General features: G+C 37.9%; 1 protein-coding gene across 13 annotated transcripts in view; it reads left to right on the top strand.

Moving 5' to 3' along the window:
• The window catches only part of TRPM3 (transient receptor potential cation channel subfamily M member 3), a 915,440-nt gene that overhangs the window by 611,199 nt on the left and 277,548 nt on the right, over positions 1 to 26,693 (top strand). For 10 of the 13 annotated variants that reach the window (XM_058301681.2, XM_058301675.2, XM_058301676.2 and 7 more), the window contains 3 exons: positions 5,558 to 5,637; positions 6,905 to 7,109; positions 23,602 to 23,815. In XM_058301681.2, coding sequence (XP_058157664.1) covers positions 5,558 to 5,637; positions 6,905 to 7,109; positions 23,602 to 23,815 — 499 coding nt within the window. Of the gene's footprint in view, positions 1 to 125; positions 763 to 5,557; positions 5,638 to 6,904; positions 7,110 to 23,601; positions 23,816 to 26,693 lie in introns of those variants that run through there. The other 3 variants (XM_071216687.1, XM_071216686.1, XM_058301680.2) reach the window with 3 other exon arrangements.

Genomic DNA, 26,693 nt, shown 5'->3' on the forward strand with positions numbered 1-26,693 from the left:
TTTGATAAGGGAACAGGGAGTGTAGGTTTCTAATCATACATTTGTCATTGGGGGGCGGGGAGCAGCTGTGGATGAAGAGTGCGCTCCAACAAGCGTTATTATTGACATCTTAGAAGTCGTGGAGAGTCACTGGACACTCCGACGCTATTCTACTTAGGCTCATGATCAGGGACCAAAAGGTTCTTTTTAAACATTGAGTTTTTAGCAGTTTCTCTTTAAAGAAATGCTATCATTCCATTCTCTGGAGATGAACAATGCCGCTTGTGTGCTCGAAGCACTTCGAGCATCAATACACTGTTTCTTTGGAAGGATTTGTTTTCCAAAGTTGAAATTTCTGAACTCGGAGCACCTTATCACACTTTCACAAGCCTTCTTTCTGAAAATGGAAAAAGAAAAGGGGGAGAGGGCGTACAGGGGAGCCTGTCAGGACTTGTGCCAATTAAATCCGATCTCTCAGGGGATTTGTTTTGCTTCTGGCGTCAGATTAGATGTTCAAATCAAGTGGTGTTTTAGGGCTGCGAGGGAATGTCCATGGGGTTCTTAATGAGGCTAATCCCAAAGCAGCGCATTCCAAGAGGCTAATCTGCCCAAGTTCATGGCTTACTTGAAACCTCTCTTGGGGGAAGAGCCCGGCGAGTGACTTTTTTTCAGTGGGCGGTCATAGGAGCATTATTAACAAGATGACCAGCCCCAGCCAGAGCAAAATGAAAGCAACGCGAGCTGCTTGTGGAACTGCCTTCACCACCCAGAGTCAGTGCTCAGGTAAAACTGTGTCGGCTAACTCTTCTCTTCTTCAACTTCCCAATACTGGTTCGGGAGATCTAAAGGAAGACCCAGGGAATGCCCAGGGAGGTGGTGAGGGAAGCAAAAAGCAAAAAATGAACATACGTATTCAGTACCTTTTGTGCTTTGGTGTTTTGTTCTGATTAGGACAGGGTGTATATTTGAAACATGAAAGTCTGAAAATGAGGAGTGTGGTGAAGTTTTCCTCGAGTCTGTTCATGTAAAGTTAGTGGATTCTTTCTTCTAATCTTGCTCTTTCTAGTCTGGGTTGTACTTTTGTTCCATTGCCCTGCTAAAAGGGTGGACTGCAGTCGCACTTTTCAAGACTTTCGAGAGATGGATTTAATGCACACTCTATGAATGTATTTGTAAACCATTCATATCTGGAGAAGTTCTTGATTCTGTAGCTAGCAGGGAATGCGCAGCCAGAAGATTAAAAGTTTTAGCCAAGGTTTTGTAAAAACAGTTGAAACCTACCTAAATGAAACAACTTAATTTTTCTTCCTTTTTTGAGGCACTATTTACAGCTTTTCGTTTGTTTCTGTCATTCTGATAGTTTTTTGACTGTACATTTAACTTTCGCAATAAGTACTTTATGTAATTTAACCTTTGAGAGTAATCATTATACATCTAAAATGTGAGTGACCTCATTTTTGTTTTGAGTAATTATTAGCCTCCAATATTAACCTTAGAAAAACACTTCCCTGTTACATATCACACATGACTGATAATGCAGAAAGACAAGAAAGAAAGTAGCCCTTCACAAACTCAGTCATGGTTACCTGAACATTCTACCTTTGGAAAAGAATGTACAAAAATGGTTTTCTAAGGGCAGATAGAAGCCATCTTTTCTAAGAGTACATGAGACTTCTGAAGCAAATTTAAAGATAAAGATTTGAGGCCACACTGTCTGCTGAGGTTTTGCATTAGAGGAGGCAGCTAGGAATATGGCGTGTCAGAATTATCTTGTGCTTCCAACAGCAAGGATAACGATTCTGGACTAACTTAGTTCAATGTTAAAGCCAAGTAGAAAGCTTTACACAGAATAGTTCAAAGACTTTGAAAGAAAGAAAAGGAGATTAGTTTAGCTGATAAATTCAACCACGGTTATACATCAAATATGCCCTATCTAAAAATAATTTTTAAAATCCAATATCTGGTATTTGGTAAAATGACGTATTTGTGTGTTCATCATTTCAATCATTATTAAAGCATTTTCATTATTTCAATAATAATAATAAAAAACAGACAGGCATATGAGAAAATTCCTCACCTCTCAATCTCTGTTTCCCCTGCTGTAGATAACTGCTATTTCTGGTTATTCTTACACAATTATTTATTTGTTTATTTAGTAGTTTTATATTGATTGTGCACTTTGTATAAATTATATGCTTTCTTAATCTGAATTAATAAAATTGATTTGCTTAAAAAGTATCCAATATCTGTCCACAGTGGAAGACCTAAATAAAAGCACAGTAAAACATAATCCACAACGGAGTAAATTATGCACAATATTTTGTAAAAATTCTAATTCATTTATTAAACATGCATTCTTTCTATTATTTTTTTCTTAAACAAAGAAAAGAATCCAATTCAATTACGAAAAATGGGAAGATTTTTCTAGTTATGCTTCTCTGTTTTTTCCTCCCAATTTTCTGTGCTTTTGCTAAAAAGATTTAGTCATCTGCTAATTATAAATAGAAATTGATCACCAATCCCTTTGCTAACAATAAGGTAGCTTTTTACCTTTGAGAATGTAAACTAAGTTGCTAAACTACACAAAAGTCAAATTACTTTATACTTAACGACTAACAAACAAGTTGGTAATCTTTTTGTAGTCTTCTTACACGCCGTCTGCCTAAAAGGTCCAGGGTTTTCCAAGTTGAAACTGGGACCCATGTGGGAGAGAAGTGGTGAAGTTGTCCTTAAAAAGTCTAACCCAGTTGTCATGGTCCCCCAGATTCTCCAGCTATATAGGAGTCCTCTTGTGATAATATTTATTTGCCGTGGCCATCACAATGCCCCCTTCTTTTGCTTCTTTCTTATATTCTGATGCCTTCCTAATATTCCACCTCCATTCTTTACCCCAAAGAGAGAAAAGCCAGGTAGCTGAATGTTCATTACTCCACCTCTAAAATGGGAAAATAAGGAAGAGAAAGAAGCAAGTATGAACTGCTTCTAAGGCATGCCTCAAGAAGCCCAACTTTGTCCAAATACCAAGGCACTTCCAGGCATGCCCAAATGGCATGGTCCATAGCAAGTGAAATTAGTATTATTGGTGTCTACTTTGGAGAGGCAGTTTAGCAGAGTAGGTAAGCGTATGAACTCTGGAGGCAGACACCCAAGCTCAAACCCTGACTTTGATTTGCTATATCTCTGCATCTCAATTTCTTCATTGGTAAAATGGATATAATAGTAGCATTCCCCTGAAGAGGTTCTTATGAAGGGCCATGGAAGTAATGGCAGGCATGTGATGAGCCTCTAATAAGTATTGTTTATTACTTATTGTTATTACTTACTGAGCTCCTACTGAGTGCCAGGTACTTTGCCTGAATTGTCTACTTTGGCTATCACAACTCTCCAAAATAGCTAAGGTTATCCCCATTTTATAGAAAAGGTACAGAAGAGTTAAATAATTTTTCTATATACCTAGTTAGTGGCCAGCCAGGTCTTCTGGTATCCTCTCATCTCCAAAGCAAATTGAGATCACTTTAGGTCAGATCTGGTGTAATAATGTCATGGTATTTCTCATCTAAACCTTTAGAATAAGAATCAACCTAGCATAGTACTCAAATAATAACGATAACAAACGTGTGTCAAGTATTACTGTTGTGCCCCATTTTACAGATGAGGAAAACTGAGGCTCAGTTAAGTTTTATGACTTTGTCCACACTGCAGAGTCTTAGTTAAGCCACCTTTTCTAACTGCAAACCTCATGCTCTACCCATTACATTGCTTTTTCCTTTTTCTTTCAGAAATATTGAGCAGCACTCCCTGAAATTCCCATTGCTCTCCCAAAAGATACTTCTGAATGCTGGCCAAAGTGTCCCACAAGGAGAAAAGGAAAATACACTTTCTCTTTTCTGCTTCCTGAGGTGTAGAAAAAGTTGGTTTCAAATGTCCAGGGAGGAATATTTTACCGTCTTTCTGCCAAAAAGATATTATCAGTGAAAGTATTCATTGTCTAGGGCAAATCACTGCCTATGAATAGTGTAACTTACAGGCTTTTTGCAAAGATAAAGACAGGTCTCTAAGCTACTAAGTTCTTTCCTGTTGCATAGATACAGCATTAGTTTTTCCTACATGTTTGAGAAGACTAACCTTTGAGAGAGGCTGAGACTTTTCTCAAATCCAGCTGACAAAGAGAATTACAAATGTTACCTTTGTGGTGTGAGGACACAGAGGGAGAGCTGGACACATGGATCCCCAGGCGGTGGGGAACTCCTTTTCACGCTGACAATGCATAAACACTCAGGAGCTATGCGCTCTGTTTAGGGCCATGACTGAAACAGGATGCTCTTCCTTCCTGCCCCGCAACCATCCTCCGTGGTGCTTACTTTTAAAGCATGTCTTGTCATGAGCATTAGACAAATACTTCCATCAGTGCCAAATGCTTGAGTAGACCTGTGTTGTGAGAGAAGAGGGAGGTGCAAGATTTAGGAGTTAAGGGCAAACCAGATAGTAGCACAATTTATACAGACATTTGGGCCTTTGGCAGAGTCGTTGCCAATTACCGCCAACAAATGGAGACTTGCAGCAGTTGACACCAGACACAAAGAAAGATCAGGCAATCTGCTTGGCTTTGTTTTAGCTCTATAAATTTTAACAGTACAAATTTAACCCTGATGCCAGGTTAGAGAGAAGATGAGAGCATGTAGAAATAACATTACAGGTTGCTCTAGCAACTTCCATCAAACTCTTAGAGCGAAATGCCTGAGTAGCTTACTAATGTCATAGGAGACTCCTCTACTATTTCAAGTGCTGGCAAAGAAAGGCATAGAGGGAGGGAGGGTGGACACTGGGCTTTGGAACAAAGATTGTACAGTTTGCCGGAACTGCCTTTGTCTGCCTGGGAACCCAACCTCAGTAGCTGGGCTTGTGGGTGAACAGTCCCAACAATGAACAGTCTGAGAGGTTGTATTTGCTGTGCTTAAAGGCATGTGGGATGCAAAGCTGCTATCTTACTTCCTTCCCAAAGCCACTACCAGTGAAATTTGGGACTGTAATGAAAATATTTATCTTCCTCATGTTTTTTTTTTTCTTTGCATGTAAGCTCTCCTAATTTGGATTTTAGAAAAAGCATGATGACAGATTAGGCTTTTGACTTATGTAATTCCCTCACTATTTTTATTTGCTTCTACCAGAACAATCTGTTGAAAGTGTCAGCCATGAAAACTTTGTCCTTACTTAGGTGTATTTCTTCCCACCGCTGATTACTCCTGGTTTTCTAGACCTGCAAAGGCATTTCTGCTGCAAATAGCATTGTCTTTCTGTCCTATAGAAATCACTGTGAATTTGGCATAAATTTTTTAAATTTATAATAATTTTTTTATGATCATTTCTTTTTAGTTTCAATATTATAATGTTACATAACCAAATCATCAGGGTCTGGGAGCAAAGGATTTTGTTAAATGCACTGTTTATATGTGAAGTAGCCACAATTCCAATTTTCACTTTATGCACCACTTGTCTATTATGTTATTTAGGAAATTTTGCTTCCTTGTCAAAAATATTTAAAGTTTATGCTCATCTTTCTTCTTTTTCTTTTTTTCAGGCTCAGAAATCCTGGATAGAGAGAGCATTTTATAAAAGAGAATGTGTTCACATCATACCCAGCACCAAAGACCCCCATAGGTAACCTTGCTGTCTCTATAATGTGTCAAGAACATGATATAGCAACTATGGAATAAACCTGCAACAAAGATCAGTACCCACTACAAGGGAACCACTGTCAAACTACGGCTCTATCTTGACGTTGTTGGGCATCTTTGAAGAAATCTTCTTACCTACTCTATACTATGCTGTGCCTTCTTTAATCCTCCAAGAACCTATATAGAATAACCAATATATCAATGAGGAAGGAATTAATCACTGTACACAAGAATGGGAAGTGTTAGTATGGTTGCTGGTAGTCCTTTCTAAGCAGCTCATGAAAATATTTAGCTTGGACCAACATGCTCTGCTTTAGTGGAAAAGAGACTTAAAAGTAAAGGGTTCCTATCAGATGCTGAATTAGACCACAGACCTTCAGATTCCCATGCAAGCACATGTTCACTACCCTACTTACCTCCCTGAACATCAGTAATAACTAAGGTAGAAAGCATTTGAGAAAATATAACAAATGAATGTCTGGAAAAGTCTTTATGAACAGGCCATATAACAAAGCAGTTTAGAATATGGACTATAGAGTCATCCAGACCAGCTCTGCAACATTTGGCATCTTCAAAATGTCAATTATTTCATCCACTGAGTGTGGCAATAATACCCACACGTGGTCTTTAATAGCAATAGCTACGTATTGGGCCTATTAATACTACTAACAGTAGTAGTTGTGTGAAGGACATTTTCTTGGTGGAAAGAGTAGAATTTAAGTTCTGAAATATCTCATGAATAATATTTTCATCTCTGTTCAGGAATATATTAATCTGCATATTTTTCTTCTAAGTATTTGACAGTGAAAGTCAATTTGGAAAAGATAAGTTAGGTTGTGACTCACATATAAGCACGATTCCTTATTTAAGTGTGCACGTTAAAATCCTTCCCTCGACACTGTTCAGTGAATTCTGTGCAAGAGTTGATACATGGGAGGAGTAAGAAGTAGAAAAATCCAGAGAACTTTTGTTTGCAGATGTCCAATCGTAAACAATATGCCGGGATTGAAAAGGGGTAGGTGGAGAAAAGAAAGGAGGTGTGTTACAGCTTATATGGCTAAAGGAATACGGGGGGAGATGGTAGAGAACAAAGAAGCTGTCTATGTCAAAGAAATCCTGAGTTCACCATCCCCTGAAACATCCACGTTATGCAATTCCACCTGAGAATTGACTGAAATGAGTGCTATGCTCAAGTACATATTCCAGTAGCACCTAATAAAAAGGGGTCACTTTGACTTCTTGTGTTGTAGGTGTTGCTGTGGGCGTCTAATTGGCCAACACGTCGGTCTCACTCCCAGTATCTCCGTTCTTCAGAATGAGAAAAATGAAGGCCGCCTCTCCCGAAATGACGTTCAGTCTGAGAAGTGGTCCATCAGCAAGCACACTCAACTCAGCCCAACAGACGCTTTTGGGACCATTGAGTTCCAAGGAGGCGGCCATTCCAACAAAGCTATGGTAATCAGAAAGCCCTTGAGCGACTGCCTAAATGCTGATTTGAATCCTGCCAAGGAATACTTAAGGTCTTGGGATTTAATCTTGGGGCTGAATTCCAACTCTACCCCTTCCTGGCAGGATGACCATGCTCTAAGAAACACACCCCTGTGTTTCAGCTCTTTATCCATAAAATGGGGGCAGGTAAACCTTCCTCCCAGGATTTTTGTGGTAATTAATATATCGGTGACTATTATTATTAATAACAATATAATTAGCATATGATAACAGTATATAAAATCATTATAATAACAAATAGTTTTCTATAGTTATTTGCTGTTTATTGTTGGTACTTTCTCGGTCTTATTCACTGACATGTTTTTCAAGCTTCTCTCTTTTTTTCTTTGGTGAAGAATATGTTATCTGAAGGTTTCTGTTTTGTTCTGTTGGTAACTAGCATATTTCTCATTTCCCAAACTATTTCCTTCCCTCTTGTAACAAAGTGCTTGCCATTTGAGTTTAGTATTTTTCCTCCAAGTGGCTGTGTTCAGTAATGTTCTCAGTAGAAGAATTCCATATGAAAAGATTTTTTAAAGGAGGCTTCAGAAAATACCCAAATTTCACTTCTAAATTTCATTTTCATCATGAACCACTCCCTATTTGGCTGACATATTTTTGCCAGTGTAGCATCTGTTTGAAAGTTTTAGAAATGTTGTATTTTCACAAGCTTGCTTCTGTTAAGAGTTAGTTGAGGGTGGAGCAGTAGTTGGACATAGTTATTCTTAGGCATGTCACAAAAATTTCTGAGTTTGGAGGATAAACTTTGTTTAGACAAGTATACTGTGAAATACAAGGTAAGGTCCCCACATAGCAGTCATAGTCTTAAATGTGTAATAAAGCATTCTCCCTCCCCTCCCCTCCCACCCCTCCCTTCCCTTCCCTTCCCCTCCCCTCCTGTCCTCACCTTCCCTTCCCTTCCTTTCCCTTCCCTTCCCTTCCCTTTTCTTCCCTTCCTCTCGCTCTCCCCTACCTCACTATGGTATTTTCTTCATCAAGAAAGGCTGACTAGGCTCTTCTTACAGAATATATTCATTTTGAGATATATATTAAATTAAAACTAATTTTGGACTATATATTAGAAAGAAGAGCATGCTATTTGCAAACTCCAGGAATCCCTGGATAAACAAAGAATGAGTGAGTTAGTCTTGACCTATGCAGAAGAAAGAGAAATGGAGATTTGGCAAGTTCCTCATCCACTTAAGAGAAGTATTTAGCCATATGAGATCAAATTCAGGTTCCCTAACTAAGTACAGTTCCTATTCACAGTAAGGGATTGACCCAAAGACAGTGCAGATTCTTTGGAACCATGCATTTAGTCATTCGAGTTCTCTCTATAAGAAAAATACTGTGAATGAGGAAGTAACTTACCAGGCAATAATAATCATTATAGAGGGACACTCAATGCCTTCCCAGAATGTGTGCGTGGTGCTGGCAAGCTTCATGCCATATGCCCAGCAGGCATGTATAAGCATCTGGACATCATTTCCACTGTTAGCATTCAGGGTCTGTCAAACACGAAGCATGAATATACTTGTAAGAGCATCCCTTCAAAGTCATTACCTTAGGAGACTCCAATTGCCACAATGCTGTCATTGGCCAGAATATGTTTTGATCTGCCTTTTGGGCACTGATTTCAAAAATTTATGTCACAAGAGAAAAACAGGCAATATTTCTGTCAAATGCTGTTTCAACTAAATTATCTCAAGTAACTGAAATTCATAAAACTTATTCACAAATCACTACTGTCAGATTTTTGGTTTCCACCATTAAAGATATTTAAAAGAAGGGAGTACTAGTGTGGTAGTGAAGAATGTGGCTTCTAGATTCAGATAGTCCAAGTTTATCTCAGAACCATTATGTATTTTCTGTGTGGTGTGGGAAAAGTTACTTAAATTTTCTGAGCCTTCATAATTTATTGCTATATAAGAATATTAACACTTCCAATATAAACATTAAATATGATAACATACAAAACACTTGGCACAGAGCTGGGCACATAATAGATGTGAATTGATTTTAGCTGCTCTTTTTATTACTATCATCATTATTATTTGCTTCAAGTTCTAAAAGAAATTGCAAAAAATATTTTGATTAATATTGCAAAGTATTATACATCATTTGGATGTATAAGTCTTGGCATATTATTTTAGAAAGTCAAATTACACTTTTTCAGTTAACCCCTTGAAATAATTCCAGAAGGTCTGACTCCTTAGGTTAGTGGTTGAGAATAGACTCTGAAATCGCGTTATTAAATTTAGATCCTGGTTCTGGCACTTATTGGCTATGTGGCTACATCTGGGTTATTTACCCTCCCTGTGCTTCAGTTTCCTCATTGGCAAAATGGGAATAGTAGTTAACTACTTGAAAGGGTAATACAAGGATGAAAAGAGTCAATAAATGCCAAGTGCTTAGAACAGTGCCTGGTGTTAATGCTAAACAAGTGTTTGTTCTTATTGTTACTCCTGCAAAGAATTTACTTCCTATAGCTAAACTAAGGGTTTTGTTATCAATTAAAATAAAACACATGATTTTTGCAGTCAGACAGAACTAGGGCTAAGCCCTCATACTCTCACTGTTTAGCTAAAAACTCTTAACCAAATCATTTAACTTAGTTTAGCCTCAGATTTCCTTTACAGGTAGGTGTAGTTGCTTTATGGATGCCAATGAAGATTAGAGAGACTACTAAAAGCATCTGACATACAGCTAGTGATCATTGTATTTATGAAAATAACTGTTTATGAAAATAATAGCAGTGAAGCAGCTTCCCTTACTTCCTGGAAGTCCAAAGATGTGTTAGAATATTTCTGAGAGGAGTTAGAAGTTAGGAGTGAGGTACAGGAGCCCCAGGCTGTATAAAGCAGTAACCTACTGCCCTGATCTGTTTAACAGCCTCAATGCCAAGCACTGGCAAGAAGCTAATCCATAACATTGAGATGTGGATGTATACATAAATAACCATAGTATACAACTTTGACTTACACATCCAGTGAATCTGCCGCATCTGCTCATTCTAGCAAATTAGAAAGCAAGATACCAGTACCTGTCCTTTCTACTTTATTCAGTGTAAATCTCAACATTCAGACAGATACCATGGGCTTCAATTTGTGCCTTTTTAATGGACAAATCCAGGGTCACTTCTTGTTATACAGTTTTATCTCCCTGAGATTTTTTTCCTTCCTGAAAAATTCTAGTAAACTTGAGAGACCATAAGAACCCAGGAAAATGAAACTTCAAATGAGTTTTTTAGAATGTGTATCTTTTAAAGTGTTAAAATACTTTTTAAATTGTTTCTAGAGACTATACAAATAATGATGATAATCCTAATAATAATAGCAGCTAAAATTTATTGAATACTATATACCAGGCACTGTGCCAAGTACTTACATAGGTTATCTCATTTAATGTTTGCTAGTAATATTATTTCTATACAACAGAACATACTAAGGCCTAGAAATTTTAAGTAATTTGCCCCACCCAACACAGCAAATGAATAACATATACATTTATTATGATATTTAGCAGTAGAAGGAAGAGCTCTAAGAGTCAGAAAGATCTTTCTCTCTGCTCGAGAAGAGTGGAGACACCACCAAATTCCTCGCATAACTCTATTGAACCCCAGAGCTATTTGGAGTAATCAGGTTAGGCAACGTCAACTACATGATTTGTAGATCCCAGAGTAAAATGAAAACGTGGGGTCCTGGTAGGGGAAGGGAAATCAATCTCCCCTTCTCATGACTGGCCAGCCCAACCTGCAGTAGATGGGGTGAGTCCCAGTGAATTGCAACTGTCACACCGGCTTGGTATCCAAGTTGGTGAGAGTTCCCTCTAAGTTACCCACCAAACTCTTGGCTGCCAGCCTGACAAAGACAGCTGCTACCTTGTCCACCCCCCCCCCCCCAGTATGCTGCAGGGTGTGCACCTGACCCTGACCTCCCTCTTGCCTGCACCCAGGGCCCCCACCACGAGTGGAGGATGATGGTGGACCACAACTCTTCGCTGCCTCAGCAGGGGCATGGAGGGGGCAGCTGGCCGGGCTGGGGCATCAAGGGTAGGAGCAGGTGGCTGAGAACAGCCCTGGGAGGCAGTGGGTGGCAGGACCAGTGGGAGCCAAGGCCCCAAGCTCTTGGGCAGATACTCCTTGTCCCATCAGGCTTCACTAAGGAAACACATATTCAACGATAAAATGATGAAGAATTTCAAGACAGCAAGCTCAAGAGTTTTAAGTGCTCAAGCACAGGACCCCTCTGAGCTGTGCACCTGCTCTGAGGCTAGGTCTCCATTGTCTTGGATAGCTTCAGACCAGTCCCTTCCAAGAAGAAACCTTTCTTTCCAAGTCTCATAAAGCCAAAGGATAACCAGTTTTCCCTCTTATAACCAAATAATTCACAACTGGGAGACTTAGCTATTCATCCAGACACAAATGAACATGTTGTCTACTTTGAAAAGTTGCCCTTGAATTATTCTGACTCCCTTGTCTTCATAAAGGGGCCATGCTGTCCATAGTTCAGAGGTTTTGTTTTATTACACAGTTCTGGGCCAGCCAGTGCTTTCTTTACCTGTCATCCTCTCTAATCAACATGCAGTTTGGACAAAGAGAAAATCAACATCCACTGTTAAAGTGTGCCAGGGTTTTGATGGAGAAAGCATAGTTAATAATTCATCAGGACTTAAGTCAAGTAGGTGGACTAACTTATTATGCTTTTGTTCCCTTGCTCCTAACAAGAATATTCGAAAGTTGAAGTAATTTTTAACAAAGTGTGGGAAAAACTCTCTAGAGAGAGAGAGAGATTGGCTTTGACATTTTTTAAAAAACAAGACACAATATTAATATTTTTCCTTCAAGGCTACCCAAGTTGGAGCACTTGTGTCTTCAAAAACCTAATGTGGTCTGGACACAATGTGAGGCAAAATCTGTGGGAGTTTTGGTAGAAGACGCAGTTGGAGAAAAGAGAATCATAATTAAAATATTGCAGGTCCCATGAGAACCATATCTCAGAAACGCTATGTATTTGTTCTACCACATAGACAGGCGGTAGAATACGACCTCACAGAACTTTAGCCAACAAAGGACCTGAGGGATCAAATGTCTGAAGTAGGGTTTTTCAACCCAGAGGCTCAGAATACCCCACAGGACTTCCACAACCCCCCACAGCCAAAACTCGCTTCCAGAGAGCCTCATTCATTGGTCTGTTAATAGCACCTGGATATCTGACGTGGTTTTTTTTTAAGTGCCCAGGTTATTCAACTATATAGCTAGGCTTGAAAACTGTTAATTAATCCCAGTCCCTCTACTGCTTTCAGAGATGAGGCAGCTGGAGCCCAGAGAAGGAGTTAAATTATTTTCCCAGAGTTACATAATTATTTAACATCAAAAATGGTTCTGGAATCCAGGCATCTCAGGGCTCCCTGTCAGTTCTTTTTCTTCTGTACCACATCTGTCTGCAAGGCACAGACTATAGTAGATGTTTTGTTTGGGAAGATACATGTAGGAAATTGAAAGGAAACGATTACTATTGTTTCTGTCTCTTTATTTTGCAAACTTTTGTAGTATGAACTATAAAATCACCATTAGTTGATGAGGTTAATTAAACTCAAAAGCTGTGAGCAGGAAGAATTCTTTGTAAAGTTACATCCTGAATTAAAATTACCATTTTCTGACCCCTTCTATGTACTTTTCATTGTTCTGGCCTCAATTCCCAGGCTCAACATACCCCAGTGAAATAGCAATGAAATCTGTAGCTCTCTCACGTTACAGAGAGAGGAATTGTGGTACAGAAAAGAGACATTATCAGCTGACAGTGAGTGAAGGGTTCCTGAGTCCCTTCTTTTCTCAATACCAAGCCACATGTGACCAAATTGCATGGGGATAAATAAAAGCCATTCCTGGGCTATCAGAGGACCTGGTAGGTCATTCAGACACTTTATAAAAGTGAGATCAGAAGTACCAAGGAAAAATATGCCAAAGCTCTGACTTAGGCATTGTTTCACTAGAGAGGGGTCCAGGTAACTTAAAAACTGCCTTAAAGTACACCAAGAAGATGTCCTATCAGCAGACATTAAGTCATTTTTCAAAGGCTCTTTTCATCTGAGGATAAGGCCATTGATTATTTAAAAAGAAAGCCCTGCTGGGCTTGATTACAGATAGAATCTTATTTGCTTGCTAATCATCTCTTCTAATTAATGCTGAGCTGACATGTGGACCAGGTTAGTATAACCTAATTAAGGAGTTGTATTTAAACCTCTCAAGTCATACATAATTCTCTTCAGGTTTTGCCTTGCTATGTACTGTGCTTATTAGACCAGGTGAGTTCCTTGCTATTTTTTTCATGTAATTCCAATAATTATTCCTATCTTTCATTTTCACACTGAAAGCTCTAAGTACTGATTCTGCCTGCCAGGAAGAAAGCATTATTCTCTAAGCATTGTTGATGGACGTGCAATTGGGGTAGAGGTTGTCAGCAGCGTGGCATCTACAACCTGACATTCTTAAACTACTTTGGGATTGAAATTGAGATTTTTAAAAAAATGGCTTTCTTTGCATTAGTGCAAATCTGACCTAGGAACCACAATTGACTGAAAACTTCAATATGAAATTAAATCAATCCTACTTCACACACACACACACAAATAACTAATCACTATTCTGTGGCCAACCAGGCAGCTTACCATAAGAATGGTAAGCTTTTGGGATAGTTTTTGTAACTGCTCTATTGATTTCCATTTTCCACCTTCCAATCTCTAGACTAGTGAATTGGCAGTGACTTTGGAAGGCCTTTATGAAACTGAGAATGAAATTAGAATTTATCACATATGTCTGAGCCTAATCACTGATTTATAAAGAGAAGGAAGAACCAATCCCTTCTCCAAGAAACCATCCTGTCTCCTTACCTCCAGAGTGTTTTACCCTAAACGATTCTATTCTGATAGAAAATTCATAGAGAACCCCTATTACCTGTTCATATGCTCAGTGAATTGTTATGTTATTTTCTACACATTTAGTTTTGGCTTAACAGAACTCATCACCTGGAAGTACCTGGTATCTAACCATGGGGAATCACAAAAACGATATGGAATAAATTACAATGACACTTTCACTTCCAAAATTCTGCAGGTCATCAATAACAATAACACCTCATATTTGCATTCCAAATATTTTCTTTCTAAGGGAGCTTTTATATCTATTAATCCACCATAAGCATTAAACTCACTGTAGAACAAAAGGCACCATAGACTTGCACAGCTGATATCAGCAAAATTGTCTTAGTCTGATGTAATGCAATCTGCTTGGCCACAGCTTTAATTAAAATGCCTGTTTAAAATGTGACTACAAAGAGTTATAAAATGACATGGTATTTCTCTCATTTTTCAATAAAAGGTAACACAGCACAAATTTCCTGGAAGAGAAACATTAAAAATAATGTTAAAGTAGATTTACCAATACTATTTCCATTATTCAGAACAAGTACTACTTATAACACAAAGTCATTATTTCTAACAATTAAAGATAGCTTTACAATATGAGAAGATTCATCATTTAACATTTCCAGGGTGTAGCCAGATTTATTGTTCTGCATTTCTTGTATATTTTTATAAAAATAGTTAGGCCAAGTTACATGGGTAAAACTTAGGGTTAAAGAGGTGACTGATTAATTATCAGTGTCAAATGGCTCCACTAAAGCTCCAGCTCAGAATACCAAATAAAGATTTATATGTTTTTTTTTTTTTAATTAAATGATTCCAGCTTGTTCTAAGAAGTAAAGGCTGCTCTCCCATCTTCCAGTCTTGGCTCACTCAGAGCGTTAGGAAAGGAAGGGATAGTTTCTAGTTTGGGACACCTCCGTTGGTCTCCAAGTTTCATCCAAAGTGAAGCCATCATAAAACTGAATTGTTTATTTTTTTCCTTTTTCTAAGAAATTTATTGAAATATATCACTCACACATGAACATACATAAACAATAAGTGTATAGTAATAGCTGTGAACTTAAAAAACAGACATACATAGCATCATACAGGACTCTCATAACTCACCCTACCAATACCTTGCATTGTTGTTAAACATTTAAAACTAATGATTAAAGAGCATCCTCAAAATATTACTACTAACCAAAGCATTTCCCCCTAACCCACCCTATTATTATTATCTCTATATCATTTATATATGAACATACATAAACAGTATATAGTAAAAGTTGTGGACTTACAAAGCAAACATGCATAACATCATATAGGGGTCCCACACATCAACCCTCCACCAACACCTTACATTGTCATGAGGCATTTGTTACAGATTATGAAAGAATGTTGTCAAAATCTTACTACTAATTTTAGTCCCTATCTTATATTTGGTGTATTTTTTTCCCCAACCCACCCTATTATTATTTTTTAAATATGTTTTTTATGACAGAATTTGTAAACTTATAAAACAATCATGTGCATGTGCAGAATTCCCAAACAACATCCATCTATCAACACACCACACTGTAGTGGAACATTTGAATTCTGTTTTGGTAAATGACATAACGTTTCTAATGACATAGCAATAAGAGCGGGTTTAGTAAACACTGCAGTACAGTCACCTGCTAAACAAAAAGACCTGTAACACCAAACAGAGCAAAGACCCAGGAGTTTTAGTTACTGAAGTCCTCTACCGTTTGAATGTAAGAAAACCTCAAGTTTTCCTATTGTAGTGTCACAAAATTTCATTTGGATGTTTGTTGTTTGAAACTCAAAATACGTATTCCTGTGGAAATCATGCTGTACACATTGGCACATCTAAGAATAGATCGAATAGTACAGTTTCAACTTGAGCTCACCTCTATTTCATTTGCTTTCTGTCCACAGCACAGAGCCTTCTTGAGCTGCTATTCTCACTGTCATTCACTCACCACACAGGTTTCCTCCTGACAGGTTGGGAAATAATGATAGAAAGGGAAAAGAGTAAATAATTCCAGAAATGGGTAATTTATGTGGGCTCGGTTTATCTCTGGAAATTATAAACTAGGACCTATGGATCGAGGGTGGGTTTGGTAGCCCAGAGCAGCAGTAGCATTGTTTTTTCTCTACAGGAACTTTTATAAAGATCTATACCAGTTACTCCCTAGATAACTCAGAGTCGAGAACAAAGGGCTATTTTGGAGGGCAAACTAGTTAAAGAGCTAATGGTAAGTTACTTGGATCCTGTTTCATGCAGGAGTCAGTTGTTGCATGTAAACTTTATGCAATTTATGTTTTGGTTTATCTGCCCTACCAGGCCTGTTCTATGATTTAATCCTCACAGTGTCCTATGAGGTGGTTGGGATCACCCCTGTTTAACAGGAGAGAATGCTGAGATTGGCCAAATGATTGCAATGCCAGTATTGGAAGATAGTGTACACAACTGGGCCATCCATAAATGGGCATACACATCACCACATCAGAGAATGTCCAGGTGACAAAATTTAATATGTGCATTAGGAAAATTTGTCATTGTTTGTAAGATGATCCCTTACAAATTAATGAGGCCACAAGTGGACAGTCAGAACTGCTTATCTTGGCAACCAAAATAGTTACTAATTTTGAATCACATCAACCATTTAGCAAGAACTGATGAACTGCTCTGGGCACAACTATTTATGACCATGCAGCTCCTGATTCACCATATGAGTTAACTGTTGCATTATAAGCATCCGAAGAGCTTCCTGAATAACATGATTTTATGTATATAAGAATATAATTTAAAAATTGAAATCTTCAGAAAATTTCAGTGTTACTTTATCCCAAAAACTATTCGCTTCAGTTGCTAAACAAGAACGGCAAAAAGAAGCATAGTAAAAACGATTCACTTAAATGTGCCCCTTATTTTATATTGCCTTTTATTCTGTAAGAGAAGGGCTCAATAAATTGGAAATAATGGGCAACATCAAAAACCAGAACTACCCAATATTTGTGTTATTTACCAGCTTCTAGATAATCAACCATGGTCGATAGTATTGACTATTATCATGTGTTCTTTATATTGGAGTTAGTCCTGGTTGAAAGGGGTTAGGAGGGCAGAAATACACTGAGTAGCTTGTCTATCGCTGCACTCTCATATTTATAATGATCTGAGTAATTTTCCAGTATTTCCTCTCTTTGATTTTCACGTAAAATACTGAGTGTTCTTTCTTTTCTTTGGCCCAATGGCAAACACAAGATCTACCACTTGTGATCCTTAATATGAGGGAGGGTTCTAATCAGTGCTACTCATATGGTTTCTGGGAAGCTAATTAGAAAGGCAGACTCTCAAGCCCCAAGCCCAGACCTATTGAATTACAAGCTGCATTTTGACAGTCTCCAGTGAATCATGCCCACATTAAATTTTGAGACGTATGGCCCAACGCAGTGCCTCCAGTGTATCAAAGTTTTAGTAATGAATTAAATCAACAGTTAATTATTAGGTAACTGGCTCTGTGATCTTGATGTCAGTCACTAACCTTCTCTGGGTCTCTGTGTTCTCATCTGTTAAGCAGAAGAATGGAATTAGATGAACACTAAGTTCCCACAATTGCTAAAACATGTCCAAGCTCCCTTCCATTCCTAAGGTTGTAACTACTACATAGCCAGCACTGAAGGGGTTTCCAAAAAAAAACATCATCAGGTCAGAAAAGGTCCTACATGCAACGATCTTACTATTCAGGAAGATAAAACTGACAGGAGAAACAAACAGAGAAAATATCAGACTGATTTTGATTGAGAGTAATATGGTGTCAGCATGAGCTTGTATTTTTGGATGAAATAAAAGCCTTTGAAAGATGAGAGATTAATGTGGATGAAAGGAAAGGACCTGCATTTTCTAGGACTTGGCAAGCAGCATGAACCAAATGTAGAGAGAGGTGGGGATGGGGGAGTGGAAAATGTAAGGCTACCAAATTATGGGGAGTTCTGACAGACGGGATGGGGAGTTTGCATATGATGTAAAGATTTGAATTGAGAAATACGATCAAAAAGGAAATAGAGAAACAAGCCTGTCGGCTGGTGTCTCAAAGAGACCACAGGGTTAGGAAGCCATTAGGAAACTGTTACAACAACCAAAACTGACATCCTAGTAAGGAGAAACTATTTTTTAAATGGCAACCAGAGGAACAGAGGGAAAGGGCTGGTTGAGGGCACCATTTTGCGAAAAAGATCAATAGGCCTTGGAGACTGACTAGATGCTAGTGAAGAAATGGAGAAGTAAAGAAAGGGAGGAATTTATATCTTCGAGGTCAAAAGCAAGAGCTCCTGAGTCAGACAGACCTGGGAGCTTGAACTCTGTTATCACCATGTACCAGCAGTGTGAACTTGAGAACAAAAAGGGATCCTTCTTGTTACCTGTCTATAAAATGTGGATGAAACCAGCTTGCTCATAGGGTTGTTGGAAGGAGTACACAAAAGGAAAGCACACAGAATGCATGTGCTTGGAGGACAGTAAATACACAGTTTTGTGGGGGTTTTTTGTTTGTTTATTTGTGGCTGTTTTTTCTCAGGAGTTAAGATATTGTGTGCAGGGAGAAATATGTGAAGAGAGCACACAAGCAATGTGAGCTTACACAGGTCAGATTCCAAGTGCCTCCATTTCTTCATCGGTAAAACAAGGAGCTGGGGAATAGATGAGATGATCTATTGGATCATTCATTCATTCATTCATTCATCACTTGATTACTTATTAATTAACAAGAATTCTGTGATATGAACAAGGCTTTGCCTAGTTTTCTGAGCAGGAAAAGTAGGCCAGATGAACTGTCAAGAGGAAATTCAATGTATTCAATAGATTCGTTGGTCACTTTCCAGTGAACTGCTCAACATAATAAAGAAATAGTTTGTTTCCTTACGATTAAGTTCTAAGCATAATTTTAAAAACCCAAAGAGAATTATTTATTGAGTAAATTATCAAATACATTTGGATTTTTTTGTCTTTATTTTTTTAATGTTACATTCAAAAAATATGAGGTCCCCATATACCCACCCCCCCCACTCCTCCCCCCATAACAACAACCTCCTCCATCATCATGAGACATTCATTGCATTTGGTGAATACATCTCTGAAGAATGAATTATCAGACTCCATCATATGTCACTTCACTAGGTTAAGCTTACTGAAATTATTACCCAATATCTATAATGACAATATAAATCATATTCTCCCTTCACACACCATGTGAGCTAATAATACATGGATATCGGTTACCAGGTACCAATTATAGCTCTAAATTTCACATTATTTACCTGGTTAAATGAAATACACAGCTGGGGATGTGAAGTGGGGTAATGTTGAAGCCTTAAGAGCCACAATTGCAACTTCTTTTCTTGTTGTTCAAAACATTATACTCTTCTCATTTATGCATTCTCTGATCATTGAAACTATATCCATGCAATCCTCCAGGAAAATTAGGAACTACTCTCTAGATATGTGAGATAAAAGATAATTTTAGGAATATCTTTATACTTTAGTTGTATTTTTATCAGTAATAAAAGTGTCATTTATATATCACCTTAGGAGAATGCAGGTCCTAATTTAATTGAGATTTTTTGGAGGAATAAGAGAATGATACATTAAAGTAATTGAATCAGAGGATAGTAACTTAAAAAACATCTTATGAATATATCTCACAGCAAAAGTTTCTTGGTTTGTATAGTGTGGAAGCCTTGCGGTTCCCAGTTCTAATTTACTCCACTAAATTTCCCTTCCTAGAATTAATCAAAATAATAGATAATTTAATCCATCAGAATCACCAAATTTTAACTACTCGATTAGCATAGATGCAGTGTACAGGCACAGAAAATATTTTAGCATTCGTTATCTTGATATTTTAAGAGTCACTCCATGGACATAATAAAGAGGTTTTTGTTTAAGAAACACTTGTGTTTGCCTCCACTACTGCCATAACCTCTCACCAACCCCTAGGTTCCTTGCATAGCACAAAAGTGCACATTGTTGTTAAGAGTTTCTGTAGATAAGTATCTTGAAGTCCTCAACAACTATAAGAGAGTTTGTGCACAAAATATGCCATTTTAAAATTTATAAAGTATAGTTAAATTCAGTTGGCACAAAATTGCCAACATTTACTCTTCCCATTCTGGAGTTGTTTCTTTCTAGGTAGATCAAATCAATATAGACCCACCTATACTGGATTCCAACATTTCTTTAGATTTCTGATGTACGTGTATAGGAAAATTTAACTCATTGGTATTTCTTGATAATGCAGTTTTTTATCAAGCCACCTTTATATTTATTTTCTGTGTTTTTGACTATTTCAGATAAATATATTTCGAATCTACTTTATCAAAGGAACAGATGTTCAATTTTTGAGGTATTTGCAACACTGTGATCTCCCAGATCCAAAAATAGCAATAAATTCATAATTTTATTTATACATCCAAAATAATATGTGTGTATGATTATATTCAGTTCTATTCTTTCTGTGGTTATGCTACTTTAGTCTTACTAGATTATATTCAGTTCTATTCTTTCTGTGGTTATGCTACTTTAGTCTTACTATTTTACAAATTCTAAAATTATCAGTATCTTTTCACTCCCATACAACATACAGACCTTAGAAAGCTATAACTTTGATTATCCCCCACCAATTTATATACTCTCATAATCAAGTGTTTTTGTTCTATCTCTTTAATTTAATAATAAATTAAACATTATTATCATTTTATATTACACAGCCAATGCCTTTTTTTTGTTAAAGGAGCTCCTGATGAATGATCCTAGGACCTCGTACATGGGAAGCAGGCACTCAACCACTGAGCTTCATCCACTTCCCAATGAGAGTTGGTTTTCTATTTGTTTGGTTGTTTGTTTGTTTGGTTGGTTGGTTGTTTTCAGGAGGTACCAGGGATTGAACCCAACATCTCAGACATGGGAAGCAGGCACTCAACCACTTGAGCTACATCCATTCCCCCAATACCTTTTTGATTTACCATATATTTCCTAATACCTTTATTTACCACTCTTTCTTGAGTCCCAGATCATCCATTTGGAAGCACGTTCCTTCTGCCTGCTATATATACTTTAAAATTTCCCTCAGGGAGGTCTGCAAGAGGTAAAACTTTTTCAGTTTTGGTGTTCTGAAAATGTTCATCTTTTGCTCTCATTTTTTGAAAGATCTTTTTGCTGGATAGAGAATTCTAGATAACATCTCTCAGCACATTAAAGATATTGACTTGTGGTGTGCAGGGTTGCTGTTGAGGAATGGACCTTTGGCTGATTGACTTTGTAAGTGATGTGGCATTTTTGTTTTTCTAACTTTTTTTAAGGAAATTCATGTTCTGTTATTTCCCGGTGTAACGGTGATATGTGTGTGTGTATGTGTGTTCTCTGTGATGTGCCTATGAGTGGATATCATTTTCACTTTTCCTGCTTGTGATTCATTTAGTTTCCTGGATCTGAGGATTGTTAACTTTCAACAATTCTGAGAAATTCCTGGACAATATCTCTTCAGATGTTTCCTCTTCCTCATTCTCTTTTTTTCTCAATCCAGAATCTTGATGGTCTCCTCAATGTTCTTCATTTTCCTTTTATGTTTTCAATTTCTTTATCTCTCTAGGCTGCAGTTGAATCACTGAATCTTCTGAATCTTTCTGTGATATGACTGATCTGAAGTTTAATTTACCCACTGAATTTTTTTAACCGCCCCCCCCCCTTTGCAGCTTGCTTGCTGTCTGCTCTCTGTGTCCATTTGCTACCTGTTCTTCTGTGTCTGCTTGTCTCCCTTTGTTGTGTCATCTTGCTGTCCAGCTCTCCATGGACACAGGCCATTAGCTCTCCGCCAGCACGGGCCTTCACAAGGAGGCCCTGTGAGCGAACACAGGGTCTCCCACATGGTAGATGGGAGCCCAATCAATTGAGCCACAGCTGCTTCCCTACCCATTGAATTATTTATTTAAATTATTAAATTTTAATTTCTAGATGTTCTAGTTGACTGATTTTCAAATCTATATGGTCCCTATTCTATAATCTCTTGTTCCTTGCTTATGTATTCAATCTTCTTATTTGTATTTTTGAACATAACTGTTTTATACTCTGTGATTATTTCAATACCTTTGAAGGTCTTGATCTGTTGCTTGTTGTTTCTCTTGGTTCTCATTCTGCTATTTTATTTCTGGTATACTTGGTGATGTATTTTTTTTTTTTTTACTCTGAAAAGCATATCTTTCTATGGAAATTATTTAAGACCTGGATTGACAATACATTCCTCCACTGAGGATCTGAATGTGCTTCTACCTCTTATCTGGGGGCGTTACCCAGCCAGAACCATTTTACATTAAATATTCTGGCATTTTTCAAACTGCATTGATAGTGTAAATGTGAACCAAAAACCTGTGTGAGGGCCCACTGAGTTTATAATAACTCAAAGGAGAAATTGTTTGCAATTCACCCGAACCAAAGTCAAAACAGGCAATTTCCTTGCATTCTTTTTCTGTGTGTCAGATGTATTTATTTTTTCACCCTTATACTTGAGGGTAGAGCCCTTTAAAGAGTCCCAGCTTTATGTGGGGTACCTATTAAACTCCCCGGGACTGCTGAAAGCCATTAAAGCAGATTCTTCAGGTGTCCAGGGATTAGCAGAGGCCCTTTAAGGACAAAGCCTGCTTTTGTGCTCACTTACCACCAGAGGTAACAGTTTCCACTTTGATTAGAAGTCTATTACTTTTTTTAATGCCACCTCAACAATGCATTTCAAAAGGCTTTCAAATATGTTTGCCCAGGATTTCAGTTGTTTCCAAGTAGAAATGGAAGTCTTTGTATAATTATATTGAGACCTAAATGAATATCTATCTATATGTTAATACAGATTTTTATCACTGTGTGTGTTTGTAGGTTTCATTTATATATACTTATGACTTTATTTCCTGTTGGAACTGGTAACACATTGATATCTGCTTTAAACTTTAATATTTCAATTATTCTGAATTATTGGCATGCCTTATTTCCACTCAGCTTCTTTAAAAGATAAAATAATTGTTGAGCAGTTATTATAGATTTAAATAAATATAATCAGCTGTTACCTTATTATAAAATTTTCATTGCATTATGTAGAATTGTAGGCTCTTTCAGAAACAGCTATATCTGGTTCTAATTAGTATAAAGGGATTATCTATGTTGAAAATAGTAGAAACATTTAAACTGTTGCAAAAATGTTAAAGTTGATAAAATATACAAAATGAACAAAGAATTCATTCCAGGTAAGGTTGTGTTTGCCCTGCATTTCAGAAAATCAAGTAATTTTAAAGTTTTCGTAACTCACAATTTCAAGAAAGCCTTTAAGAATGGTGAATCCCTTTGTCTAATGAAGGCTTATTTGGAAAAGCAAATGATTAACCCTTTGTAAAAACCTATTTTTACATGAGACATTTTCTTAAAGTAACTATACATATAAGAGCAATCAGTGAAGGTAAACGACCTTCACCAGCCATTGCCTATTAACCTAATCGATGGCCTTTCTTCTAGTATGTGCGAGTGTCCTTCGATACAAAACCTGATCTGCTCCTACACCTGATGACCAAGGAATGGCAACTGGAGCTTCCCAAGCTTCTCATCTCTGTCCATGGAGGCCTGCAGAACTTTGAACTCCAGCCGAAACTCAAGCAAGTCTTCGGGAAAGGTCTGATCAAAGCTGCCATGACAACCGGAGCATGGATATTCACTGGAGGGGTTAACACAGGTAATTAGAAGTTGGGCAGAGAAAGCCAACAGAAGCCATGAGAATGTGGTGACTAAGATAGTTTTCTCCATTTTCTCCTAAGGTTAATATTCTCCACCACAGCCCCCACCCCTGTGTGCCCACATTTTCTGGTTATTGCTCTTCTCTCTGATTCCTGTTCCCTATTTACCTAAATAATGACTCTACACTTATTTCCCAACAGAGGAGAACTACTTAAATATAAGAAACAGGTTGGAATGCTTGGTAGTTGACTATACAGAATGTGTGAATGTGCTAGCAGGATTTCACAGGGTATCTTCAACCACCCAAGTTGCCATGTTAGCAATCAGTAAGTTTTTAAGGAATAACTTTTGCTTTAAATGGAATCTCTGTTCTTTAGGCAATTCCAAGTTTGGTGCCAAATAGCTTTAATTTCTTTACGATGCCATTTCCATCTGGGACATAAATCATTACAGCAAAGTCAGGGGTATTACAGTGTTATTATTTAAGATTTTATTAAATCATCCCTGCACCAATGGAAGACACGCCCCACTATGAATTCCAAACAGATTTTTCTACTTGCCAAATGAGTTTCTATATTGTGATACAGGCAGGCTGTCAAATCAATTCTTAGAAGCCCGCTTACAGTTAAGTGCTTCTCTGCAGAACATGATTAAAGTGTAACAGCTAATGGAATGTATGCCTGTAAATTTTTGTGACATATTGCCCCAGCCTGAGTCAGAACTGCCAAATGGAAGTGCGCAAATAATACTGCAGTAAGTCAATTCAAGCCTGTTACAAAGCTCACAGTCTGTATGTGTGGACACATTTGAAGTTAGTGGGGCATTCTGAATGTAATCCTGGACCAGCTAGAAAGTTTGTGTTTTGGACAATGTTCTTTAATTTTTTGTATGTTTGTTTGTAGCTTTGATGGTGTTTGAGCGAGATATACACTCAGATTCTCCTAAATACCCAGAATTTGTGAACATTCAGCTCTCACTCTGCAGGCGCATGTCAGCAGGGATCTCTGCAGAGCACCCACATTCCACACTATTATGTGAAATTCTGATGTGGTCTGAAAACGGACATGATCTGAGAATGGGCTGCTCAGTCAGCTCTTTACTGTTTATATTGTAATACTCAACTATCTACAAAGCAATTTTATTCCAATGACTGTTCAGGGTTTAGGCTCCAAGGTCCACCCACAGCTTAGGTAGGCATCCCTTGCCTATGTTTATTCAGTCTATTGCTTTCCTGTCATAACTTGTACCTTCTATAGGGACTTACTGAAATAACTAAAGGTTCCAAAGAATTCTCACCCATCTTCTATTTGTAGGAACTTTGGGCATTGTTTATTATTTTTCCTCTTTTAGGAAATATGTCCAAAATCAAAGAGGAATTTACAACATCAATTCTCTTGACCAAAGAGTTCGTCTCTGCCTTACTCTGGGCTTTAGTGTTCACTCCAATACCTAAAGGGAGGCTCTATCGGTGGGACGCTCAGGAGAGGAAAAAGATGATGGTCGAGTCTTGGCCGTCTGAGGGGCATGCCATGAAGTGAGACTGCCCTGACAGGAGCTTTGCAAAATAAATAGGAAATAATTTAACACCAATACACAGCTTTACTCTTGTTTTTATTTTTTCTTTACTAGTCCTCTCACTTAAAAGACCAATAGATAAATGAGTCAGTGAAATTGTTTTTCTTCCCAATACTCCAAGCATAGTTTTACATGGGTTAGCAGTCAGTTGTAGTTTTGTTTTTGTTTTTTTTTTATTTATGTATTTATTTATTTCTCTCCCCTTCCCCTCACCGCCCCCCGCCCCAGTTTTCTGCTCTCTGTGTCCATTTGCTGTGTGTTCTTCTGTGTCCACTTTTATTCTTGTCAGTGGTACAGGGAATCTGTGTCTCTTTGTTGCATCATCTTGCTGCGTCAGCTCTCCATGTGTGCAGTGCTACTCCCAGTCAGGCTGCACTTTTTTTCGCATGTGGTGGCTCTCCTTATGGGGTGCACTCCTTGCATGTGGGGCTTCCCTACATGGGGGACACCCCTGCATGGCACAGCACTCCTTGCGTGTTATCAGTGCTGTGCATGGGCCAGCTCACCACATGGGTCAGGAGGTCCTGGGTTTGAACCCTGGACCTCCCATGTGGTAGGTGGATGCTCTATCAGTAGAGCCAAATCCACTTCCCAGCTGTAGTATTTTATTGGATTTTTTTAAAGGAGGATCTTTCCATTTGGTTATGACTATATCAGAATTGATTTTTTTACTACCTGTAGTCCTCTCCCATGATTGTGTGCTTAATGAGTTCAGGGCACAGTTTTGAGCCCTTCCTCTATGTTAGCCTCTGAAGGCGAGTAGAACACCAATCCCCTAACCTTCCTCTCATAGAGTTTTACTATTAGAGGAGACATCCTCACGATTATTACTATGAGTCTTGGCAGAATATGTTAGGTGATGTATTGAGTTATTCCAGGTATACAAACTGAAATCTTGCTCAAATAAGGAATCAAATACAACTGAGCTTTCATGTGGAGATGACAGTACATGAGAAGTTTTCCTTGAGGAATAGGTAGAATTTTGACAAGAAGAAATGTCATGTTTTAAAGATTATATGTTATAACTCTTCCCCAAAAATGATCATTTGAGAGGGAGATTAAAAGGTTAGAAATTGCATCTCCTTTAAATAGCTTGTGAGAGAGGTGAGAGGGATCATCGTGTAAACCGCTTTCTCGCTTTTTACACTGTGATGGGGAAGGTTATGATAGCAGAAGAGGATGTCAATTAGGAGAATGAAGATAAAAAATGCATGTATACAATTTTAACATAAATTTTCCACAGAATATGCTAAATTTTTCCTTAGAAGAAGATTCTCCACATTATGTGTCCATAAATAGGA

Source organism: Dasypus novemcinctus, chromosome 8, assembly GCF_030445035.2.
Source record: "Dasypus novemcinctus isolate mDasNov1 chromosome 8, mDasNov1.1.hap2, whole genome shotgun sequence".
Taxonomy (NCBI): Eukaryota; Metazoa; Chordata; class Mammalia; order Cingulata; family Dasypodidae; genus Dasypus; species Dasypus novemcinctus.